Source organism: Tupaia chinensis, unplaced genomic scaffold (assembly GCF_000334495.1).
Source record: "Tupaia chinensis unplaced genomic scaffold, TupChi_1.0 Scaffold000083_1, whole genome shotgun sequence".
Lineage (NCBI taxonomy): Eukaryota > Metazoa > Chordata > Mammalia > Scandentia > Tupaiidae > Tupaia > Tupaia belangeri.
In genome coordinates, this window is record NW_006159544.1 from 203282 (window position 1) to 226391 (window position 23110).

Consider the following 23110-nt stretch of genomic DNA (forward strand, 5'->3'; position numbering starts at 1 on the left):
GAATGCCTTTTATTTACTTCTCTTGTCTGATTGCATTGGCTAGAACTTTCAGTACTATACTGAATAGGAGCAGAGAAAGTGGGCAGCCTTGTCTTGTACCTGTTTTTAGTGGAATAGCTTTCAGGTTAATGTTAACTGTAGGTTTTTCATAAATGGCTTTTATGTTGAGAAATGGTCCATCTATGCCAATTGTACTTTGAGTCTTAATCATAAAGACATGTTGTATTTCTTTTGAATGCTTTTTTCTGCATCGATTGAAATGATCATATGGTTTTTACCTTTATTTTTGTTAATATGGTGTATTGCATTCATGTTTTTTCATATGTTGAACTACCCTTGTGTCCCTGGAATAAAGCCTACCTGATCAAGATGAATAACCTTTTTAATATGCTGTTGAATACGATTAGCAAGTGTCTTGTTGAGAATTTTTGCATCTATATTCATCAGGTATATAGATAGATCTGTAGTTTTCCTTTTTTGTCATATCCTTATCTGTTTTGGGAATGAGGGTTATGGAGACTTCATAGAATGAATTTGGAAGGGTTCCTTCCTTTTGGATCTCTAGAAGCAGTGTGAGTAGAATGAGGATTATCTCTTCTTTAAAAATTTTGTAAAATTAGGCAGTGAAGCCGTCGGGGTCTGGACTTTTCTTCATTGGGAAGTTATTGATTACTGATTCACTCAGATTATTTGTGTCCAGGAATTTGTCCATCTCATCCACGTTTTCTTCTTTGTTGGCATAGAGTCGCTTATAGTATCCTCTAATGATGTTTTGTATTTCTGTTACGTTTATTGTAATGTTGCCTGATTTGTTGTGAATTTGCCTTATCTCTTTTCTTTCTCTCTTCTTCTTAAATAGTCTGGATAATGGTGTGTCAATCTTGTTTATTTTTTCAAAGAACCAGCTTTTGCTTTCATTTATTTTCTGTATAGTTCGCTTATTTTCTATTTCATTTATTTCTGCTCCAATCTTTATTATTTCTTTTCTCCTAAATTTTTTTGGATTTTTTTTTTTTTTGTTCTTTTTCCTATTTCCTGAGGCATGATGTTAGGTTATCCTTTTGCTACCTTTCCACCTTTTTCTTGTGTGTACTAATTGCTATGAACTTTCCTCTTATGACTGGTTTTGCAGTATCCCATAGATTATGGAAACTTGTGTACTCGTTATTAGTTTCCATGAATCTTTTGATTTCCGTCTTAATCTCTGTAGTAGTCATGGAGTCATTAAGAAGTAAGTTATTCATGCCGGGCGCGTGTGCATGCGTGTCCAAGATCCCGAGAGGAGAATGGAAGAGAAGGGATTGTGGCGTGACCATCCCCCCTGGGGGGTGATTTCTCGCTTTCTGTCTCTATGTCTATCTCTGTCTGTCTGGCGAGCGCACCACCCTATAGTGAAAACCTCCCCCCCCACACCCAAAAAAAAAGAAGTTCAACTCTCCAGTGTGTTCTAGAAAGCTACCAGGGTAAACGGAGGCATGGACACACGATCCCTCTTGGCTCCAGATATTTGGGTCAAAGAAACTGTTCGCAACCCCCTCCCCCAATCTTTTTTAGACTTTTAATTGATAATTCATGATCAGTCAGTTCTAGTTTGGTTTGTAGTTGGCAATAAGATTAACAAGTTTTTTGGGTGAAAAGTTCTCTAGATGTCTATCAAGTCCATCTGATTTTTGGTATCATTTAAGTCCTGAATCTTTTTGCTTATTTTTGTCTCATTGACCTGTCTAAAGGAGATAATGGGGTGTTAAGATCTCCAACAATTATAGTGTTTCAGTCTCTCTCTCTCTCCTTTTAGATCTAGCAGTCTCTCTTTTACATATTTGGGTGCTCCTGAGTTCGGTGCATAGATATTTATAATCATTATATCTTCTTGGTGAATTAGCCCTTTTACTACTATATAATACTCTTCTTTGTCTTTTCTTACAAAAAGCCTATTTTGTCCTAAATAAGTATAGCAACTCCCGCTCTTTTTGGTTTCCATTTGCATGGAATACCTTTTTCCAGCCCTTCTCTTTTAGTCTATTTATGTTTTTATCCATGAGATGGGTTTCTTGTAGGCAGCAGATGGAGGGTTTCTGATTTTTCATCCATTCAGCCAATCTGTGTCTCTTGCTCAGAGAATTTAATCCATTGATATTCAATGTTGTTATTGATATTTCCGGACTCATCCCTATCATTAAGTTGGCCATATTTCTGGTTGTTTTTTGTTCTCTTATTGCTGTCTGTCTAGTTTTCTTGGTATAGTACTCTTTTCAGAATTTTCTTGAAGAACTGGTCTGGAGTTGGTAAATTCTATCAGGTTTTGTTTACCCGAGAAGTTTTTTTTTTGTTTTCTTTTCCCATATGAAGGATAATCTTGCCAGATATAGTATTGTTGGTTGAAATTGTTTTTCATTTAACACGTTGAATATATTTCCCCATTCTTTCCTTGCTCGTATTGTTTCTGATGACAGGTCCATTGTTAGTCTGATGAGATAGCCTTTGTAAGTCATTTGACCTTTCTGTCTTGTGAATCTTAGTATCTTGTCTTTATCTGTCATTTTGGTCAATCTAGCTATAATGTGGTGTGGAGAGGCTCTTCTTGTATTGATTCTACTTATTTTAATTTGACCAGAGAGGGACAGAGTGAGAAAGAGAGAGGAGAAAAGTGAAAAAACAAGCTGCCAGTTTCAGGACTTGAACCACGGTCTGCCATGTGGAAATACAGTTCCCTTAACCACCATGTCACCTGCCAGCACCCAAATTAAAATGATTCTTTACAAAAACTTAGTTAATTTATTTAAAGACCTGCAGGTGGCGTGGTGGTTAAGGGTGTTGGATTCCTACATGGCTGGCTGCTTGCTTTCTTGCTTTCCTTTTCTCTTTCTCTCTTTCCTTTTCTCTTTCTCTCTGTCTCTCTCTGGTCAAATTGAAATAATAATAATTATAATAACAAATGGAATTAAATAAATAAGTAATTCTTTAAAAAATTTTATTTGACTTGCCAGAGGGTGTGTGCACTTGCCAGGGAGAGACAGGGAGATAGAGAGAGGGAAGGAAAAAGCATCCACTAGTGAAGTGTGGTCATACTGCAATCACTTCTTCATTTCTCCACTTCTCCATCTTGTTGGGATTTGGGGCATACATGCATACACACGTGTCCACTGTGTTCTTTGAACTGCCAGGGCCATGATTCAGATTGTGGCTGGTCATGTGGGATCTGATTCCCCTTAACCACTATACTATAGTGCCAGTCCAGTTAGATCTTTATTCTGATTTTATTTTTATTTTTGCTAGTAGTCTTGCCAGACAGGAAATACAAGTGGTAAAGTTTGTACATTGGAAAATGTCTTTCTTTTTCCTTCACACAAGAGTGATTGATTGATCAGGTAGAGGAATTTGGCTTGGAGCCCAATCTCTTTTCTCAAAACATAGTAATGACTTTTCTTCTGCCTTAAAAGTTCAAAGGTAGGGACCAGCAGTTAGCGTAATGGCTATGTCACTGGACTCCCGTGTAGTCGACCACAGTTCGAGTCCCGGACCCAGTGGCTTAAACTCACGCCGGGCGTGTGTGTGTGCATGCCCAAGATCCTGAGAGGAGAATGGAGGGGAAGAGATTGCGGCGTGGCCATCCCCCTGGGGGGTGATTTCTCACTTTCTGTCTCTCTGTCTCTCTCTCTCTTTCTGGCGAGCACACGCACCCTATAGCAAAAACCTCTCCAAAAAAAAAAAAAAAAGTTGAAAGGTAAAGATTTGATAAGGCTGCCTTGTTTCTTTCTCACTTGTTGATAACCACTTCTTTTTGGAAGCATATAAAATTTTTTCTTGGGCTGGTTCCAAGGTGCAGCAGTAATGTTCTGCTCAAGAGAAGCTGGATCCCACATGGCAGGCATTGTTCAAATCTTCGGCCTGGTCCACCTGAAAAAGGGCAGGCCTGTGTGCCAGTGTCCAAGAGCTGAAAGACTGGAGATCAGGAGGAAGGGGATTACGGCATGACCAGGTCCTGTGCTCTCATCACTGCTTCCTCCCTCCATGCCTCTCTTTTCTTATGTACATGTTCCCTGTCATGAATAAAGAATAAAAAACTGATAATTTTCTTTATTCTTGGAGTTCAGGATTTGTCCAGGTATGTCTTTTTGTGTTATTAGCCTTTTTTTTTATTGCCAGAGGTATACATACTCTTACACATGCTTATGAGAGAGAGAGAGAGAGAAACAGAGAGAAAACCTCCCCATGGAGCGGGGTCATGCTGTAAACCTTTTTCTTCCATTCCTCTTTGCCATCAGGATTTTGGATACTCATGCACATGTGCCTGGCATGTATTTCAAGCTGCCAGGGCCAGGACCCAAACATGGTTGCCCATGTGAAATCTGACTTCCAATACACAGGGCTTATCCACTGTGCTACAGAGCTGGCCCTTATGTTGTTAATCTTGATACTTCATAAGACTTTCCAGTCTGAAACTGCAAACTATCTTCAGCCTGTGATAGTTTAATCTGTGTTTAAGACCATTATTACTTCTCCATTTGTACCTGTGTTTTGTTTGTTGTAGCCAGAGGTTGTTGTGCACTCTGAAGAGAGAGAGAGAGAGAGAGAGAGAGAGAGAGAGAGAGAGAAAGAGTAGAAACACCCCGCATGGGGACTGGTCACATCACAGTCTCTTTTCCTTAAGAGATAGAGAGAAAGGGAAAGTGAGGAAGCACCCCTCACGGGGAATGGTCACATTACAGTCTCTTTTCCTTCATTTCTCCCTCCAGTCAGGATTTTGGGCATGCATGTACCTACACACCTGGGTCTTCAGGGTCTTCTTCAGTTTTTAAAAATTTACTGTAGGGTGCCCACACTCACCAGAAAGAGACAGAAAGACAGAGAGAGAAGGAAAGTGATAAAGCATCTGAGAGAGAGAGAGAGGAAAATGAGAAAGCATCCTCCAGGGGGAATGGCCATACCATAATCACTTCCCCTCTCAGGATTTTGGACATGCACACATATGTGCCCAGCATATTTTTCAGATCACCGGGTCTGTACTTGAATCACACAGTCGGCCATGTGAAATCCAGCTGCCTTAACCACCACTTTCCTGTCTGGCCCCTTCATTTTTTGGTTTGTATTTTCAGTCAAATTTACATTTGATTTTTGTTCTAAGTGTAAGCTCTCTCCCTTGGTCTTCTAGAGATTGATTATTAGTATTGTCTGTTCTGTTTTTTACTACATCTGTTGTATTTCTATTTGGTATCAACATTCTCCAGTTGGGGGAATCTTTTTTGCCTACATAGTTCCTTTAAAGTATCTTCTTGAATCTCTTCAAGAATTTGCAGTAGTATTGAAGTTCTATTTTCTACATTAACTCTGCTTCAATGTGAGCCACCCAATGTGATTGTGGAGCCTGTTCTCTGTGTGGTCATCTTGAGCTGCTTGTATATGTTTATTTATTCCGACCTTCTAGAACCTCCTTCCTCTTGAGGAATTCCTTTAGTCCTCTTAAAGGTAGTGACAATTAAGGGAAATCATTCTTCCTCAGGAAGCCAGCTGTGAAGGGGCTACCAGAAGGGACTTCTTGAAGAGGGGAGAGGCCTCTTAAGTTCCTGGGCATGCTAAGCCATGCTTGGAGATATAGAGCTCTTTCCTTCTTATATCTAGGGATGCAGCAGCTGAACTGACCAGGTCAAGTCCCTTTGGAGGTAATGGCCTCAGCAAGGGCACATTTCCCACATGCTTCTGGCATTTGCCCAGCCTTAACCAAGGCTAGGACTCCACAAATCACTTTCCTATGTTGCCAGCTCCTTCACTTCAGTCTGGCACTGAAATTGTCAAGTTGTACCCAGTGGAAGTAGGAGGGAGAGAGAGAGGAGTCACAAATGCATATTTAGGTCATGCTTTACAGAATTAAGAATTCTTTCAGTTTGCATTGAAGTAATGCTCCAGACATATCCAGTTTTTCCTCTGATGCTAGTGTTACCTTCTGTGTCTCTGTCTTGTCTAAGGCTTCCAAAGTTCCTAATGTGGCCTGGCCTAAATTAAGGTGTCAATAAATGTTGGGTAGGTGGATGATGGCTTTTTTCTTTTTTCTTTTTGTAGAAAATAAAAAGACAGGTAATTGTTCCAAAAGCTGCAAGAAGGTAAGTTGGCCCTACCTTGAGGTGATGTATATGCCTATTGCTGGGGGTAGGGTCAGGAACAGGTTGCCTGCCTTGGGCAAGACTCACAAAATCCATTAGATATTGAGTGACTCTGGACAGAGCACCACATTGGAATCTGGAGATTCAGCTCTCTCTCCCTCTCTGGGTAGCTGCAGCAGAGAATCAATAGCATTTAAATTTCCACCATAAGCCATATGCTGTTTTGTGCTTGATTTACCGTGGTAGATGTTATCTCCTTTTTTTTTACTGGATGAGGAAATAGCCTCATCGAGAAAGTTCCTAGGGTCATGGTAACACAGCTGGGGCTTGAGTCTGTTGGATTCCCAAGTCCCTGTTTATCATGGAGAGGAGGGATACCAAAACATCATTTTTGTCCCCAGCTCCTGGACCTCCTGGTCCTTATGGGAAAGATGTTGTTGGCAAGTAAGGTATAAGGTAAAAGAGTGAGCAGAATGTGTGGGCTAAAGAAGGCTTGGGCTCTCAAATGTTAGAGTAAAGTCCTCAAACTTTCACCAACCCTCTGATAATAAGGAGTGGTGGGCTAAAACACAGATTGCTGGCCCCCACTCTAACATTTCTGATTAAGTGGGCCTGGCATGGCTTCTGATAAAATGTATTTATTTTTTTAGTGATTTTTACTATAGGGTGTGTGTACTCGCCAGAGAGACACACACAGAGAGAGAGAGAGAGAGAGAAAGTGAGAAATCATCCCCCAGGGACAATGGCCATGCTACGATCCCTTTCTCCTCCATTCTCCTCTTAGGGTTTTGGGCACATGCTCTCACATGCTTGTCATGAGTTTCAAGCCACTCACTAGGTCTGGGACTCAAACCATAGTCAACCATGTGGGAGTCTAGCACCTTAAGCACCTCACAGCCTACTTGCCCCAATTTGTATTTGTATCAAGTTGTCCCAGGTGCCACTGCTAGGCCAAGGACCACACTTTGAGAGCTACTTGTCTAGACCTCCTTCCTGACTTTGGGAAACTTTTCCAGCTTCCCCCACCCCATTTCCCTAGAGTTCTTCATTCAGTTCCTGCCTAGAGAAGGGGGATCTTTTTCTAGCCAAATAGTTACATCTCTTAAGAACAGAGCCTTTTTGCCTACTCCTCTTCTTCCTGTCCCCTGCAAACTATATTTCTCTGAACAATTTAACTCCTGCTCCTCTGGGGATGGGTTATTTCCATGGGCTACTTAGCTCTGTTTAATTTATTTTTTTCCTCTTGTGTGGTAACCAGCCTGCAAAACAAAATGGGAAGAAAGCAATCTCCAGAGTGGCCTCTGTTCCCCAGTTTGTTCATGCCAATGATCATGCCAGTTGGAAGGCTGAATTAAAAAAGAAGAGGGTAAGCTTTTTACCCTTTTTGGGAGAGAAGACCTGGCTTGAATACAAGGTATTTTCAAGTCAGAGGCTGTTTGTGGAAGGGGGAAGACGGAGGTTAGTTACCTTGATGACTGATTCAGTGTCTCCATTTGCTTGACTCTCTCTCACCCTCTGTCCATTGCTGCCTGGCTTATGTTCCTTCTGTTCCATGGGAACAGCCCCATTGGCCTCACCAGCAGCTTTCCTGACATTACCTTCCCTTATCTTTTTTTTTAAAAAAAGAATTATTTATTTAATTTTATTTATTGTTGTCATTATTATTTTTTAAATTTACTACAAGGCACTGGTGCTGACCAGAGAGACAGAGAGTAGAGGAAAGTAAGAAAGCAAGCCACCAGGTCCAAGACTTGAACTGTGTTTGGCCATGTGGGAGTCCAGTGCCTTACTCACCACACCACCTGCTGGGCTTCACACATTCCCTTCTTTTGTTGGAATTGCCAGTATATGCCACTGCTTTCCTTGATGCTCTCTGACTGACCTTTTGGCCACCTCACTCTCCTGGATACCACCCCTCTCCCCAGCCTGTGATAGAGCATGTGCACACATGACAGAGAGAGGGAGGGGTAAGGAACACCTTCCATAGAGTTTTGTCTTGCTGCAGTCCCCTTCTCACAGTCTTCTTTTACTTTGGCAAGATCCTAGGCACATATGTGTGTTTTCAGTCCAAGTGGTGTGGGGACTCAAACCACAGTTGGCTTGTGGCTTCTAGTTCTGCAGTCTGGTATGCTACTGACTGCACCACAGAGATTGAGACCTCCTTCCTTTTTAGGCCAGTCTTTTCTAGTCTCTTTCATTGTTCTTTTCCTCCTCTTTAACTGGTGGAGTATCTTAGAACCTCGATCTGTTTCCCTCTCTGATCTTAAGCAGTTCCCTCTACCTAGAATGCATCTCTGCCACTGTTTTATCCCTTAGCTCTCTTTCTCTCTCAAACCCTGCATCTCCTGCTGTCATACCTGCCCTCTCTCTGTACCCCTGCTCTTTCCACATCAGCCATGTCACATTGCTTCCTCTGTCACCCTTCCCTCCCTTAGGCTGCAGACTCAGGCAGCAACAGTCCCAATCTGTATTCACTTGTTAGGTAGAGGAGATGAAGGAGAGGCAGCAAGCTGCCCGGGAACAAGAGAGACAAAGACATAGGACCATCGAGAGTTACTGTCAGGATGTCTTGAGACGCCAGGAAGAGTTTGAGCGCAAGGTAAGAGAGCAGTCTTTGCTCAAGTGGGACTGGTGTGGGTTTGTTGAAAAGTAATTTTTGCTGCTGGAAAGTGAAAGAGAAAGGGCCTGAGGTTGCTGGAGGGAAGGAAGTGAATTAGTGTAGAGGATGGGAATAGTAGAATGAGGTGGAGGCAAGTTGTGGGGGAGATGAAGTACCATTTTGAACCTTACCTGTGACTGGACATCCCTGAAGAATTCTTCTCTCCTAAGCTTGAACTCAAGGACAGCATGGCAGTATGGGTTGGATTGGAGCCAGGAGAGGTGTGACTAGTCATAGAGGGATGGGGGAAAGAGAACAAGTGTACAGGGGGAGGATTGACAGACAAAAACATAATGTGAGGGGTTCGTCCTCCTTTGAGGGTTTCTTGTTGCCCTTCTGGCACATGTCCTTGCCCAGGTACTCTGACATAGAATACATTGCTTACTTTCCCCAAATTGTGTCCCCAACAAGTTATTTTTCTCATTTACACTTCCTCCTTGCATCTTCCCTTAGACACCCATATGCACACTTAGGCCTCTGACTGGTGTTCATTGAGCACACACATGCACAGAGGTACACACAAGCATCCAAGCACCCTATGGGGCTGTTCCTTTTTGTTCAGTTCCCAGCTTTGTTGGTTGGTCAAAGCCGCTTGTCAGTGGGCTGAGCTCACATGGGTTCCTCAGTCTCCTGCTGTTTTCAAAGCCCTAGCTCTCTTTCTCTCCTTTGCTCAGGTGGCAATTTATGTTGGATGCCAATCCATTTGAGTCCCACACGTCGAGCCACGTTGGGTGCCAATCTGCTGGAAGCTGTGCTCCAGCTGGGGTGGGTACACAGGAAGGTGACACGGGTGAACAAAATCAGGCCAAGACTTCAATGCCCCTTAGCATGTTTTGAGCCGGCCACAGCCAGAGTAAACTCAAGACTGCAGCCCTGATGGCCAGGAGCCATGTGTATTTATTATAGAAGGAGTTTTACAGGAGTAGGATGGGTGAGGGGAAGTAAGTGAAAGATTTTACCATAAAAGGTAAATCATTCAAAGTATATGAACAATAATTATAAAACATGACGTCTGTTTTGTTTAGGTATAAACAGTCATAATTCTTGGAACAAGGAAGTCCATTTTTTGGGTGCATTCTTTTTTTAGATTTTGATTACTGGGGAGGGTCTTTGGATGAGAGGGCTCTCAGGAATTTTAATAACCTCAGTCCCAGACCAGCTTGATAACTTTAGTCCCAGATTGGCTTGAGAACTTGAGCCCCAGGTCAGCTTTGAGAACTTCAGCCTCAGGCTAGGGTGGCAGCAAATTGCTGGTTACAAGGGCCTAGAAATAGGTTTAGTAAAGGCAAGGTTAGTATATACTAAAGTGGAATATTTATGTTATCTCTGGGGTAATCTACAGCTAAGAGGGTGAGCCTAGTGTCTACATGGGAAAGGAATGTGGTCTTGTGAACAGCTTAATGACTGACCTAAAGGTTACTGTGTACTTGGGACCCTCTACGTGCTGCTCTATACAGTGGCTGTGGCTTGGGGAATGGCAATCTTCCCTTGTCCTGAAAGTAAGGGTGGCTTAAGGTTTTTGGGGTAACAGCACCTTGTGGATGAGTACCTGAGCCCCTCTCGGCTACTGAGATTGTCTCACCAATTAGTAGCTTTAACCTAAACCTTTCTAATCCTTATCTATGTAATCCCCAGTAGGAGAAGTGAATGTAGCATTCTTTATTGACATTTTCCAGGAGGGTGGGGTGAATTTAATGGGAGTAATTCCTGTTCACAGCCGCAGCCTTAGTGGATCTGCATTCCTTCAAGATTATTGTAAAAGTTATAGTGAGGCAGGGGGGGCCTTTATGGGGTACCAGGGAATGGCAATAAGGCCCATGGCAGAGAAATTGAGTGCAGGCCAGTACAGCAACACAATGGAGGATCAGAACTCGTATAACTGTTGACCTTGCAAACAGTTCTCCTCAGCCGAGTCCTTGCTCTTAGGCATGAGGGGCAGTTCTTTCATACTCAGCTTGTGTTAACTGCATGGTCCCAGCAGCTCCTCTCTTCCCTCAAACCCCCCCCTTTTTAAAAAAAATCTTTTAGGAAGAAGTTTTGCAGGAGTTGAATATGTCTCCTCAGCTGGATGATGAGGCCACAAGGAAGGCTTATTACAAGGAGTTTCGTAAGGTATGGGGACCCATTTCTTTCTTCTCTTATTTGTGAAAGTTTGTTTCTTCCATGAGAGTAAGAGAGGCAGAGGCAGAGAGATAAATAGACAGACACCACCAGCATGGTCCCCACACTGTGATCCACCTGTAGTCTTAGCTAGTCTGAGTCATGGGCCTGTATGTGTGTGTCTAACAAACTCAGGAAGGATGTGAACCCAGGACTTTCCCATGTGGGTATGATTGCACTACTGCTGCACCACTACTTGGCCCATTGGGACCCATTCCTTAAGGCCTTTTGGGAAGGGCCCCAACCTAGTCCCATTTTATTTCCATTTCTATATTTCCTGACTTAGATGAAGACCTTTTCTTTCATGGGCCTGTGTGACTACCATTCAGTTCTTTCCTGACCTCATCCCCTTGTCCTCTGCACTGTAGGTGGTGGAATACTCAGATGTGATTCTAGAAGTTTTAGATGCCAGAGATCCATTGGGCTGCCGCTGCTTCCAAATGGAGAACGCTGTCCTGAGGGCGGAAGGCAACAAGAAGCTAGTTCTGGTCTTGAACAAGATTGGTGGGTGTTGGGCAGCATTGGGTGAGGCAGGGGAGGGGCCAGGCCTTCTTAAAAGACTAGCTTGGATCAGATATCTAAACCCAACAAAAACTCAGTGGTATCTATAACTGTCATGCAAGGTAGGAATTTTTGTTTGAGTTTTCAAAGCCAGGAACCTTATCTGAAGATACATGTACACATGTGCACATGTGTATACACATACAGGGTAGCACTAGTTGGAAGTCGACTCTAAGCCTGTCTGCCTTAAGTTCCTTGTTCTTGCCATTTGAGGCCTTCTATGTGATTAGAAAACCCTGGAGGTTTCCTGTTTCCCTGAGCATAGATGCCAAGACTAAGGCAGAAGGGCCCATAGGCTCAGGAGTCACTCAGATCTGGCCTCGTCTCACTTGTGGTTTTCTCTGGAATATTGGGCATCCTTTTTATTTTCTAGCTGTAAGGTGGGCCGTGCATGTTCCAACTCCACAGGTTTATTGTGAGAATTAATGATAAAGTGCTTGATATATGGTTAGTACTTCAGAAACAATAACCATTCATGCATTCTTATCTGGGTAGTTCTTTTTTTTTAAAGTGTATTTCTTCCATGATTGAGAGGGACAGAGAATGAGAAAGAGAGGGAGAAGGAGACAGGTATCTCCAACAGGGTCTTTATGCTTCAATCTGCCCTCAGCTTTAGCAAGCCCTATATTCTGAGCATGCATGTACCAGTGAGTTCTGGGAGATCTGTAGACATGAATCTAGAACCTTCCTATGTGGGTCAGCCTCCAAGAGCATTGCATTACTTCCACACAACCATCTGGCTTCATGATAGGGTTGTTCTTGACATTTGGTCCAACCTAAAATGATCTAGAAAAAGTATGAAAAATGCAGAGAGAGGCTTCTGGCATTCTGGGCATTCTATTCTCAAATGTTTGGAACCAAGCAACTAGTTTGCCCATTTTCCTCGAGCAGACAGAGACCTCCTCAGGGAGGGCTAGCTGGTCTCATAGACCAGATTGTCCTTTCTACCTCCAGCCTGGGTACTGAGCAGGGACTAACAGGTCTAAACAGAGAGACCTGCTGGTGAGAGATAGCTATGTCCTTGGGTGTGGGTGGATGTGTCTTTGGCAAACCATGGAGGTGTTCTGACCAGCCCCATCTATTTGTGTTTTCCCAAGACCTGGTCCCCAAGGAGGTTGTAAAGAAGTGGCTGGATTACCTTCGGAATGAGCTGCCAACTGTGGCTTTCAAGGCCAGCACCCAGCATCAGGTCAAAAACCTGGTAAGCCTGGACCCAGGGGGCATCATTCAGGGTAGCCTGGAGCCAGGGTCAGGCGTCATGATTTGGAACAGAGCCTGTATCTCTTTGGTAATTGAACTGGGCCTTCAACTTTGCTCTATCTGGTGACTTCTTTCTTTCATTTTTCTTTTTTCTTTTTAATTTGCTGTGGGGCATGTGCACTTGCTGGAGAGAGACAGAGAAAGGGAAAATGAGCAAGCACCCCCAGGGGGAATGACCACGCTACAATTGCTTCTTCTCCATTCACCTCTCAGGATTTTGGGCATACGTGCACATATGCCTAGTGAGTGTTTCAAGCTGTTGGGTCTGGAACTCAAACTGCACAGTCGGCCAATGTGGGATCCAGCTGGCTTAACTATCAAAACACTGGCTGGCCCGGGGTAACTTCTTATTGGTTTCAGTTTACTCCTGAATTTAAATTTTTTTAAAATAATCTTTTTATTGGGACCAGCAGGTAGCGTAATGGCTGTGTCGCTGGATTCCCACGTAGTCGACCGTGGTTCGAGTCCCAGACCTGGTGGCTTGAACTCATGCCGAGCATGTGTGCGTGCGTTCCCAAGATCTCGAGAGGAGAATGGAGGAGAAGGGATTGCAGCATGGCCATCCCCTCTGGGGGGTGATATCTCGCTTTCTGTCTCTCTTTCTTTCTGGCGAGCACGCACTCCCTATAGCAAAAACCTCTTCCCTCCCCCAAAATTATTTTATTTAACTTTATTTGTTTATTTATTTGTAATTTGACCAGAGAGAGACAGAGAGAGAGGGCAAGTGAGAAGGCAAGCTGCCAGGTCGAAGATTCGAACTACAGTCCAGCGCCCTTAACCATCATGCCACCTGCTGGCCCGAGGATTTTTTTTAAGAGTTATTTTCTTTTTTTTTCTACTTCTTTCTTTCTTTCTTTCTTTCTGTCTTTCTTTCTTTCTTTCTTTCTGTCTTTCTTTCTTTCTTTTCACTTCACCAGAGGGGAGAGAGAGAGAAAGGGAAAGTGAGAAAGCAAGCTGCCAGGTCCAGGATTTGAACTGTGGTCAGCCAGGTGGGAGTCCAGTGCCTGTAACCACCATGCCAGCTGCTGGTCCCAGGAATTTTTTTTTAATTTATAAGGATAATTACTACATATGATAGGAAAATTGTGAAATATAGTTGACTATTTGTTAACTTTTTAAAAAAATGCATACCTCCATTCCTTTTTCTCTTTAAAACAAATCACACTGGGACCAGCAGGTGGTGTAGTGGTTAAGGCACTGGACTCCCAGATGGCCAACCATTTGTGTCCCAGACCTGGTGGCTGCTTTCTTTCTCTCTCTCTCTCTGGATGAATTAATGATAATAATAAATAAAATTAAATAATAAATAATTATTTTTTAAAGATCACACTATTATCTAATTATATCATTAGTGCAGAAATACATTTTCATTGTAAAAAATATTAAAGTATGGGACCCACAGGTGGTATAGTGGTTAAGGTGCTGGACTACTGTATGGCCAAATGTGGTTTGAGTCCCAGAACTGGTGGCTTAAAAATCATGCTGGGAACATGTGCACATGCCTAAATCCTGAAAGGAGAATGGAGGAAAAGGGATTGTGGTGTGACCGTCCTCCTTGGGGGGTGATTTCTCACTTTCCCTCTCTGTTTTTGTCTCTCTCTCCAGTGAACATATGTGCCCTATAGCAAAAAAAATCTTAAAAAACAAAGTATTACAAGAACATTGATTGCTTCTGGGTAGAGAATTAGGTACCGAGAGGCCATTTTTCAATTTCGAACCACAGGTTAAAACTTATTTTTAAAAATAGTAGAAAAAAAATAAAATCAACTGGGACCAGCAGATGGCATAATGGTTATTTGCTGGACTACCATGTAGTTGACTACTGTTGGAGTTCTGGACCTAGCGGCTTAAAATTCACGCTGGGCGCCTGTGCGTGTGTGCCTAAGATCCTGAGAGGAGAAAGGAGGAGAAGATACTGTGGTGTGGCCATCCCCCCTTAATGGGTGATTTCTTGTCTGTCTCTCTTTCTCTGTCTTTCTCTCTTGTAAGCGCATGCACCCTATAGCAAAAATCTCTCTCTCAAAAAAAAAATATAAATAAACAAAATCAACTATAAGTAAAACTTTAATATCCTTCCACGAGTACCTCTTTTTAAATTTTTTTAAAGAATTATTTTACTTAACACTTATTTATTTATTTATAATTTGACCAGAGAGGGACAGAGTAAAAGAGAGAGAGAGAGCACAAGAGAGAAGGCAAGTAAGAAAGCAAGCTGCCAGGTCTGAGACTCAAACCATAGTCAGCCGTGTGGGAGTCCAGTGCCATTAACCACCATGCCACTTGCCGGCCCCATCAAATCTTGTATTAATCAGCCACTGTTTCTATCAGTATTTCTAATTCCAGTCTCTTGCTCATAGTCAGACGTAACCACTACTGTCAGTTTGGTGTGTATCCTTCCAGACTTTTTTCTGTTTTGTATATACATAGATGTATATATGAGGGTTCTTCAAAAAGTTCATAGAAAAATGTATGTTATGAGTCAGCAAGTGGTGTGGTGGTTAAAGGTGCTGACTCCCATATGGCCAACAGCAGTTCAATTCCTGGACCTGGTGGCTTGCTTTCAAATTAAAAAATAATAATAACACATGGAAATAAATAAATCATTCTTGTATAAAAAAGAAAGAAAATGTATATTATGAAAAACTTCAGACTTAAAAAATTTTTGCACAAAAACAAACTCATATTTTTTTTGAGAGGTTTTTGCTATAGGGCACGTGCACTCACCAGAAAGACAGAGAGAGACAGAGAGACAGAAGGCAAGAAATCCCCTGCCAAGGGGAATGGCCATGCCATAATCCTTTCTCCATTCTCCTCTTGGGATCTTGGGCATGCATGCACATGTGCCCGGCATGAGTTTAAGCCACCTGGTCTGGGACTCAAACTGCGGTCGAGGACATGGGAGTCCAATGACATAGCCATCACACCAACTGCTGGTCATATTTTAATTTGTTTTTCTTAGAGATTTTTGTATGAAGATAACACCTTTTTTTTTTTTTTTTTTTTTTTTTTTTTTCATTTTCTTGCTGAGGTTATGTACACTCACCAGAAAGAAAGATGGAGACACAGAGAGAGAGGGAGAGGGAAAAGTACTTCCCAGTGGGATGTGGTCATGCTCTAATCCTTTCTCCTCCATTTCTCCATCCTGTTGGGATTTGGGGCATACATACATAAACACCTGTAGTGTCTTTCATGCTGCCTCTGGGGCTAAGACTCAAACTGATCAGCCATGTGGGATTTTGCTCCCTTAACTGTTAGGCTACAGGACCAGCTCTAGAGATAACCCTTTTTGATGTGAAATACAATTAATTTCCAGTTTCTTATTGTTAGAAGCAGTGCTTCCCTTTCACAAATGCTCTGGCATATGTCTTCTTGGCACATGTACAACTGGTTGTTTAGGTTAGCTACTGAGAGGTGGAGTGACTGGTCATAGGCTTTACACATTTTACAGTTGCCTAGACCTTGACAAATTTTGCTCTTCATAATGGCTGAACCATTTTACCCTTCCACCAATGGAGTAGATGAATATATGAGAGGCCTCTTTCTCTATACCTTTGCCAACATTTGATAACATTAAACTTCTAAATCTTTGGTAAATATCTCATTATAATTTTTTTTTGACCATTTGGATGGCAAAATTTGCACATCCTTTTCTAAAATAGCTGTATTTCATTTGTATGTCATTTTAGGGTATGCTTTTTTAACCTGTTTCTTGTTAATGGATATTTAGTTATATTCCAATTTTATGATACTAGAAATAATGCTGAGGTGAGTAGGTAAGGGAAGAGGAAGAGGGGGATGGGTATTCTGGGCAGAGGAGGTGGCATTAGTAGTAAAGAAATGCAAGATGGGATGGCCTTGTCCTGTGTGAGGAATTAAGGGGGAGGCAGGCTGTGCACCAGGTACCATCTCATCCCTGCACAGGCAAACATGAGCACTGAGGCCTAGAGAGGGAATGCAGGCCTTGAATGCCATAGACCTGTGAGAACACACATGTGGCTTATCTAGAACCAGAATGTTATACCCCTGCTAAGGGAGTTGAGAGACATGTTGAGAGACAGAGGAGATAAAAGACACAGACTGGAGGGAAGCAGGGAAGTAGAAGAGGCTCAGGGCTGGTATGAGAAGCCCTGTTTCAGGCCAAGGAGCTCAGCTATCCGACCTTGGAAGTTTGCTTGGAAGTTTGAAATGTGGACTCTGATTGTATCTTTTACTTGATGGCTCTTCTGTAATACTCCTTGTTTTCCAGAATCGCTGCAGTATACCAGTGGATCACGCCTCTGAGTTTATGCTAAAAAACAAAGCCTGCTTTGGGGCTGAAAACCTCATGAGGGTTCTGGGAAACTACTGCCGCCTTGGTGAAGTGCGTACTCACATTCGTGTGGGTGTTGTTGGTAAGGCTTGGTGAGCAGTCAGAAGGTCTAAGCTCCTTCCTCCTGTGGGGACTTTACTGGGGAAAAAAGACATCGACTTTTTAGGGAAGAGCAGAATGGTTCAGGAAGGATTTTATGGTTTGTAATTTGGATCCACGAATGTGGGAAAGCATACATAGTATACAAACCTTGTATTGAGTGTTAGAATTACAGATCAAATGTGTGGTGCCAGGCTTGGAGTTGGCACCACCTCATTCTGTCAGAGCTGTGGGAGGGAGGAGTGCCCACCCCCCTTTTATAGATGAGAACACTGAAGCCCAGACAAGGGAGGAGGGACTGGTGGAGCTCAGCCCTGTGTGAGACAAGGCAGAGGTGAGGCTCATACCTCGGCCTTTCTGGAACCCAGGGTACTGAGGAAGGAACTATGGGAGGGAAATAGAGAAATTGAAAGAGGCAGAAGTAGATTATTAGGGAGAGAAGCCAAGAGAGAAAGACATTGGAGAGAGCTGGACATTGAGAAGATTAGATACACATAGAAGAATAGACATAAAAGAAGACTCAGAAAAAGAACTGAGAGATCAGATGGCAGGGTTAGTGGGGAGTGCAAAAGAGACAAATTTAAATGGCAGACCATGGAGAAAGAGGGAGATGTCATCAGAAAGAAACACCCAAAGAGACATAGACATGTGTACAGATACCTACAGAAGGAGACACAAGAAGGATAGACATACCTCATATCTGTAGAGAGGCAGACATGTATACCAAAGACAGAATGAAGCAAATACACACTCGGGGATAGAGACAGATTTAGAGAGAGAGATGGGTAGAAAGAGGCCTGAATAAGGGTATAGACACAGGAAAATATGCATAGACCTAAGTATACATATGGCTCCATAAACTCAGAGATCTACACGTATGGAGGCATGTATAGATTCAGAGGAGGCCCACAGATAGATGCATGTGAACAAAGCCCTACCCATACATGCTTTCTCTAATTCTGCTCTCCCAAAGCAAACATGGCCATAGAGATAGAGAGGTGCCTGGATAAATTCTAACCCTCAGACCCAATTACGTACCCAGAGTCATAGAGACATGCACAGACATTTCTGTGATGAGACAGATACGTGTGTGTGTGTGTGTGTGTATAGAGAGAGAGAGAGCGAGAGAGAGATGGAGACAGAGAGAGGGTTAGGGAGACATCAACAAGAAGGAAAAGAGCGAGTGAAACATACAGAGGAAACATATGGACAAACAGGCCTATGGAGAGGAGGAATGTGGACAGAAAGAGACTGACAGGAATTGTCATAGAGGGAATTACAAAGAGGCAGAATTGGTGGGTAGGGGAGAATCAAAGAGGAAGGATGATAGTTGGAATGAGAGACAGAATGGCAGAGAGACAGGTGCTTGGAAATACACATATGCAAAGATGCACAGAGCAACAGACATATATGTGATAGAGAAGGAGACCAAGTGGGAGAGAGAAAAAAGGAAAAAACAGTGTGATTTAGAATAAAAATGACCAAGGGACAGACTGGGAGACAAAGGTGTACAGAAATGTCCACATACAAGGGGTACACCCAGGCAATATATATGAGAGAGTAGGACAATTGTAAATTGAAGCACACACTAGAAAAGAATGAGGAAAAGGAGAGACTTAGTTGGGAAGAAACACATAAAGACATCTAAAGACTGAGAGTGGCTTCTTAATACCCAAACAGAAAAACATACACTACAGGCATACAGCTGCACAGGTAGACCAGCATCTGGATGTGAGCCTTCCTCTCTCCCAGGAGAATTACACACCAGAAGAGATGGTTCTCCATGTCACAATCACTTATGAATATCCACCCTCTGTTGGAGTATGTCACCGAGCTTGTATTAGGCACCTCTTCTCCAGGCCGGTTGTGGTAGGAGGTGGGTGTTACATCTGGAGAGAGGGATGTGTCTACCTAGCATGCACAAAAATGGAGAAAAGGCATATGTCTGGAGTTTGGCGACTCCATGGCCTGGTCACTGCCCCTGCCTGGGCCTCCCTCAATAGTCTGGCCTGAATGTTCCTGAATCTGCTGCTACCTTGTAGGCCTTCCCAATGTTGGTAAGAGCAGCCTGATCAATAGCTTGAAGCGCAGTCGTGTTTGCAGTGTGGGAGCTGTTCCTGGAGTCACCAAGTAAGTGCCTGCCTGCTACCTCACTCCACAACTCTATAAGCTTTAATTCTCATCTTTAGCCTATGACCCTTTTCATATCTTGGGCCATTCTCTGATTCTTCCCTGGGCTTGGTAGTTTTTCTAACAGCTTTCATTTATCTGACACATCTAAGGTGTATGCCAGGTACCCAGCTAAGTGCTTCTCTCATGTACTCCTTAAGCCTCCTAACAGACATGCAAGATCAGGCTACTAAGGAGTAGCTCCATTTGCCCAAATGAAGTAACAGACTTGAAGGATCAGAAGCTTGCCCACAGCCCTTCAGCTTAGTACCCAGTGGTAGAGGCTAGTTTAGTATCAGTCCCAAGTCTCTGCCTCCAGAATCCCCCCAGCCCTGCATCTCTCCACCTTTACCTGTAAAACATTGTCCCATCCTCCTTTATTCCTTTCCCTCTAGGCCCAACTTTATGACTGAGGCCTGTAGGAAGCCAGGCATATATGTGCCTTTTTTCTTCTCTCCTGTACCAGATTCATGCAGGAGGTCTACCTGGACAAGTTTATTAGGCTGCTGGATGCTCCAGGCATCGTACCAGGATCCAACTCAGAAGTAGGCACCATTCTGCATAACTGTATCCATGTGCAGAAGTTGGCAGACCCTGTGACCCCAGTGGAGACCATCCTGCAGCGCTGCAACTTGGAGGAGGTATACAGCAGGGTCCCTGGATGTTACTCTACCCTATTCCAAGCACCCTTCGTTCTTCCTCATGACTTATTTCTCCTTTCACCAGATTTCCAACTATTATGGCATCTCTGGCTTCCAGACCACTGAGCACTTTCTGACAGCAGTGGCCCACCGCCTGGGGAGGAAAAAGAAGGGTGGCGTATATAATCAGGAGCAGGCAGCCAAAGCTGTCCTGGCTGACTGGGTGAGGTAAGGTGATAGGCTAGGTTTAAGGGCAAGACTCGCTGGGAGTCTGCTCCATAAAGGAACTCATCTATGTTCATTGTAGCTGGTGGGGCAGCCTGTCTTCCTGGGTCCCAGGGCAGGGGATGACCATGATACCAGGTCATGTTCTGCTCAGGACTTTATGCCCTCAGCAACTCAATCTCTTATTGTTCAGAAGTTACCATCTGGGGTTTATTGTTTTTTATTGGGTTATATCACTGTTTTCTGGCTTGCAAACTCATCTGGGTAGGTCATTTATTCTTTCAATAAGTTCACCACCAATTTCTCCATACCTCCCAATGCAGTGGGAAGATCAGCTTCTATACACCACCACCACCCACCCACACACTGCCTACTCATCTCAATGCTGAGATTGTTAAGGAGATGACTGAGGTCTTTGATATTGAAGATACCAAGCAGGCCAATGAAGACACCATGGAATGTAAGTGTGGGCAGGTGACTGCACTGGGTCCTGTCCTAGTGGAGCCTCACAGACCTGAGAACAAATCCTACATTTGACCTCCCCTTTCCCTGGCCCTTCTCAGGCTTTGGGCAAGTTGTTTAACCAGCTCTAAGCTCAGTTCCTTCTACAAGGTGGAGAATTCTAATTTGGGCCAAGGTGGTGGTGGTAGTGGTGGGCTGATGGTTTGTAAACTTTTGCTAGGTATAAAAAAAAATGGCAAAGTAGCTGGTACCTGTTGAAGTGCATGGGAAACGTGAGGCTTTATTCATCTCTTTGGATCTGGAGCCTACTGAGACGTTCTTCTCAACAACCCTTGTGTGTGCATGTCCAAAATCCTGAGAGAAGAATGGAGAGGGGATTGTGGCATGGCTATAGTCCCTGGGGAGTGATTTCTCACTCTCTCTCCAGTGAGTGTAGAGCACATGCACTCTATGGCAAAAACCTTTTAAAAAATTGTTTCTCCTATGTTGCCTTAGGCTTTTCTTCTTATTATATTTTTCAAGAATTATTTATTTTAATTTTATTTATTCATTCACTTATTTCAGTTTGGCCAGACACACACACACACACACACACACACACACACACATACACACACACACACACACACACACACACACACAGAGTGAGAAAGCAAGCCACCAAGTTCAGGACTTGAACGATGGTCAGCCATGTGGGAATATCCAGTGCCCTGACCACCATGATGGCCCATGTTATTTATTTACTTTTTTAATTTGCTGCATGGCACATGAGTTCATCAGACAGAGAGAGAGAAGAGAGAAAGTAAAAAAGCAAGAAATCAAGCTGCCAGGTCAGAGAGAGAGAAAAAGCAAACTGCCAGGTCTGGGACGCAAACCATTGTTGGCTATGTGGGAGTCCAGCCCCTTAACCACCATGCCACCTGCTGGTCTGCGCTAGTTTTTTTTACAGCTGTTTCAGGTTCATTCCTTGATTTACCTCCTTTTCCCAATTGGTGGTGATGTACTAAGTCATGGAAAGGTGATTTTGCTGAAAGGCTTGTAGTCAGTGGCAGGCAGAGGTAATTTTCTAGCCAGGTCTCCTGACCTGTTGTCTAAGACACTCCTAGTTCAGAGTAGCTTGGTGATTAAAAGCCTGGATTTTCTGGATTTGCATTCAAGCTTGGTTTCCCCTCAGTCATGTGCTTCTGGACAAGTTACTTCACTTCCCCATCTCAGTGATATCATCTATAAAGTGGAGGAGATAGCACACACGTGATAAAGTAGTTGTGAGAATGTGTTTAATATGTAAAAGCCACTTAGAACAACAGTGCCTAGCACATAGTAAATAAATGCTCAGTAAATGTTGGCTGTTATTAAGATGATTATCTGCTGGGGTACAGATGCATGACTTTCAGAAACTCCTAAAGGGAGGTTTGTTCTCTTCTCATACCACCTTCTGCAGCCCTGACTTATGGCTCCTGCTTCCTTCTCAATCCTGTCAAAAAATGGTAGCCAGTGACCCCTGGGCCTGTCTGTAGACGCTCTGGAGTTAGTCATGAAAGTTCTGGCAGGTCTGGCTTTTAGTTTCCTTGTTTCTCTTGAAGGCCAGTAGTTTTCCTTCTGAGTCTTTTAGTGTACTTGGATTACAAATGAGGACAAGAGGACTTGCCTGGTTCCTATTTTATTCCTCATATGGCTTTGGGCAAATCAGCATCCTCACCCCATCCACACACCAACAGGGTCCATCACAGTCATTCTTTCACCAGTTCTCCATTCCATTAGACTCTTGGACATGCACACACTGGTGTTTTTCAAGCCAACAAGGCTGAGACTTGAACCCCAGTTGGCTATGTGGGATTCAGTTTCCTCTGTGCACTGTCTAACCGCAACTGTATGTATGGGGCTGGCCTAGTCAGCCCCTTTTGTGAACTTGAGTTTCTTTTGTCAAGTGGGCAATTGAGAGGGATTCAAGCTTATGAACAGTGATGTTTCACTTTATTTGAGTGTGAAGGCAAGAGGGGCTCCATCACTAAAAGTACATTTTGGCAAAAGCCGGGGTCTGGGAAATTGGGAAGAGGTTAATGGTGGTGGTTTCCTGGAGTTGGCCCTAGTGCTGAGTCGTGGGGATTAGGAGATCCAGTGAATGGGAAGGGGGTGGGTCAAAGTTGTAGAAGCAGGTATGAGGGTGGTGTGTGTATGGGAAAGTGGGCACATCTGAGGGTTGCAGTGGAGTCCAGATTTAGGCAAGGGACCATGAGGAAGAGGAGAGAGTTCTGGCCCTGGAGAGGGAATTCCAGCTGCTGCAGCATATTGGGCCAAAGCATCCCAGGTGTTCTCTGGTGTGCCTCTTAGCAGCCCTTGTGGATAGGGCTTGTGGAATTCCCACTTTCCAGATAAGGAAGCTGAGGCTCTGAGGCCAGCTTCTAGCAGGCAAGTGTCCTACTGCAAAAGCCTTGCTTTTAATCTTTGTCATGTGACCCTACAGCAG

At 43.5% G+C, this 23110-nt stretch overlaps 1 protein-coding gene across 4 annotated transcripts in view; it reads left to right on the forward strand.

The window, feature by feature from the left end:
* GNL3L (G protein nucleolar 3 like) overlaps positions 1-23110 on the forward strand; it is a 43226-nt gene that overhangs the window by 11552 nt on the left and 8564 nt on the right. For all 4 annotated transcript variants that reach the window (XM_006142839.3, XM_006142838.3, XM_014585704.2 and 1 more), the window contains 11 exons: positions 6058-6098; positions 7357-7464; positions 8581-8697; positions 10786-10869; positions 11286-11421; positions 12576-12679; positions 16985-17129; positions 19189-19276; positions 19782-19956; positions 20042-20184; positions 20505-20641. In XM_006142839.3, the coding sequence (XP_006142901.1) occupies positions 6058-6098; positions 7357-7464; positions 8581-8697; positions 10786-10869; positions 11286-11421; positions 12576-12679; positions 16985-17129; positions 19189-19276; positions 19782-19956; positions 20042-20184; positions 20505-20641 (1278 nt within the window). The remainder of the gene's footprint in view (positions 1-6057; positions 6099-7356; positions 7465-8580; positions 8698-10785; positions 10870-11285; positions 11422-12575; positions 12680-16984; positions 17130-19188; positions 19277-19781; positions 19957-20041; positions 20185-20504; positions 20642-23110) is intronic.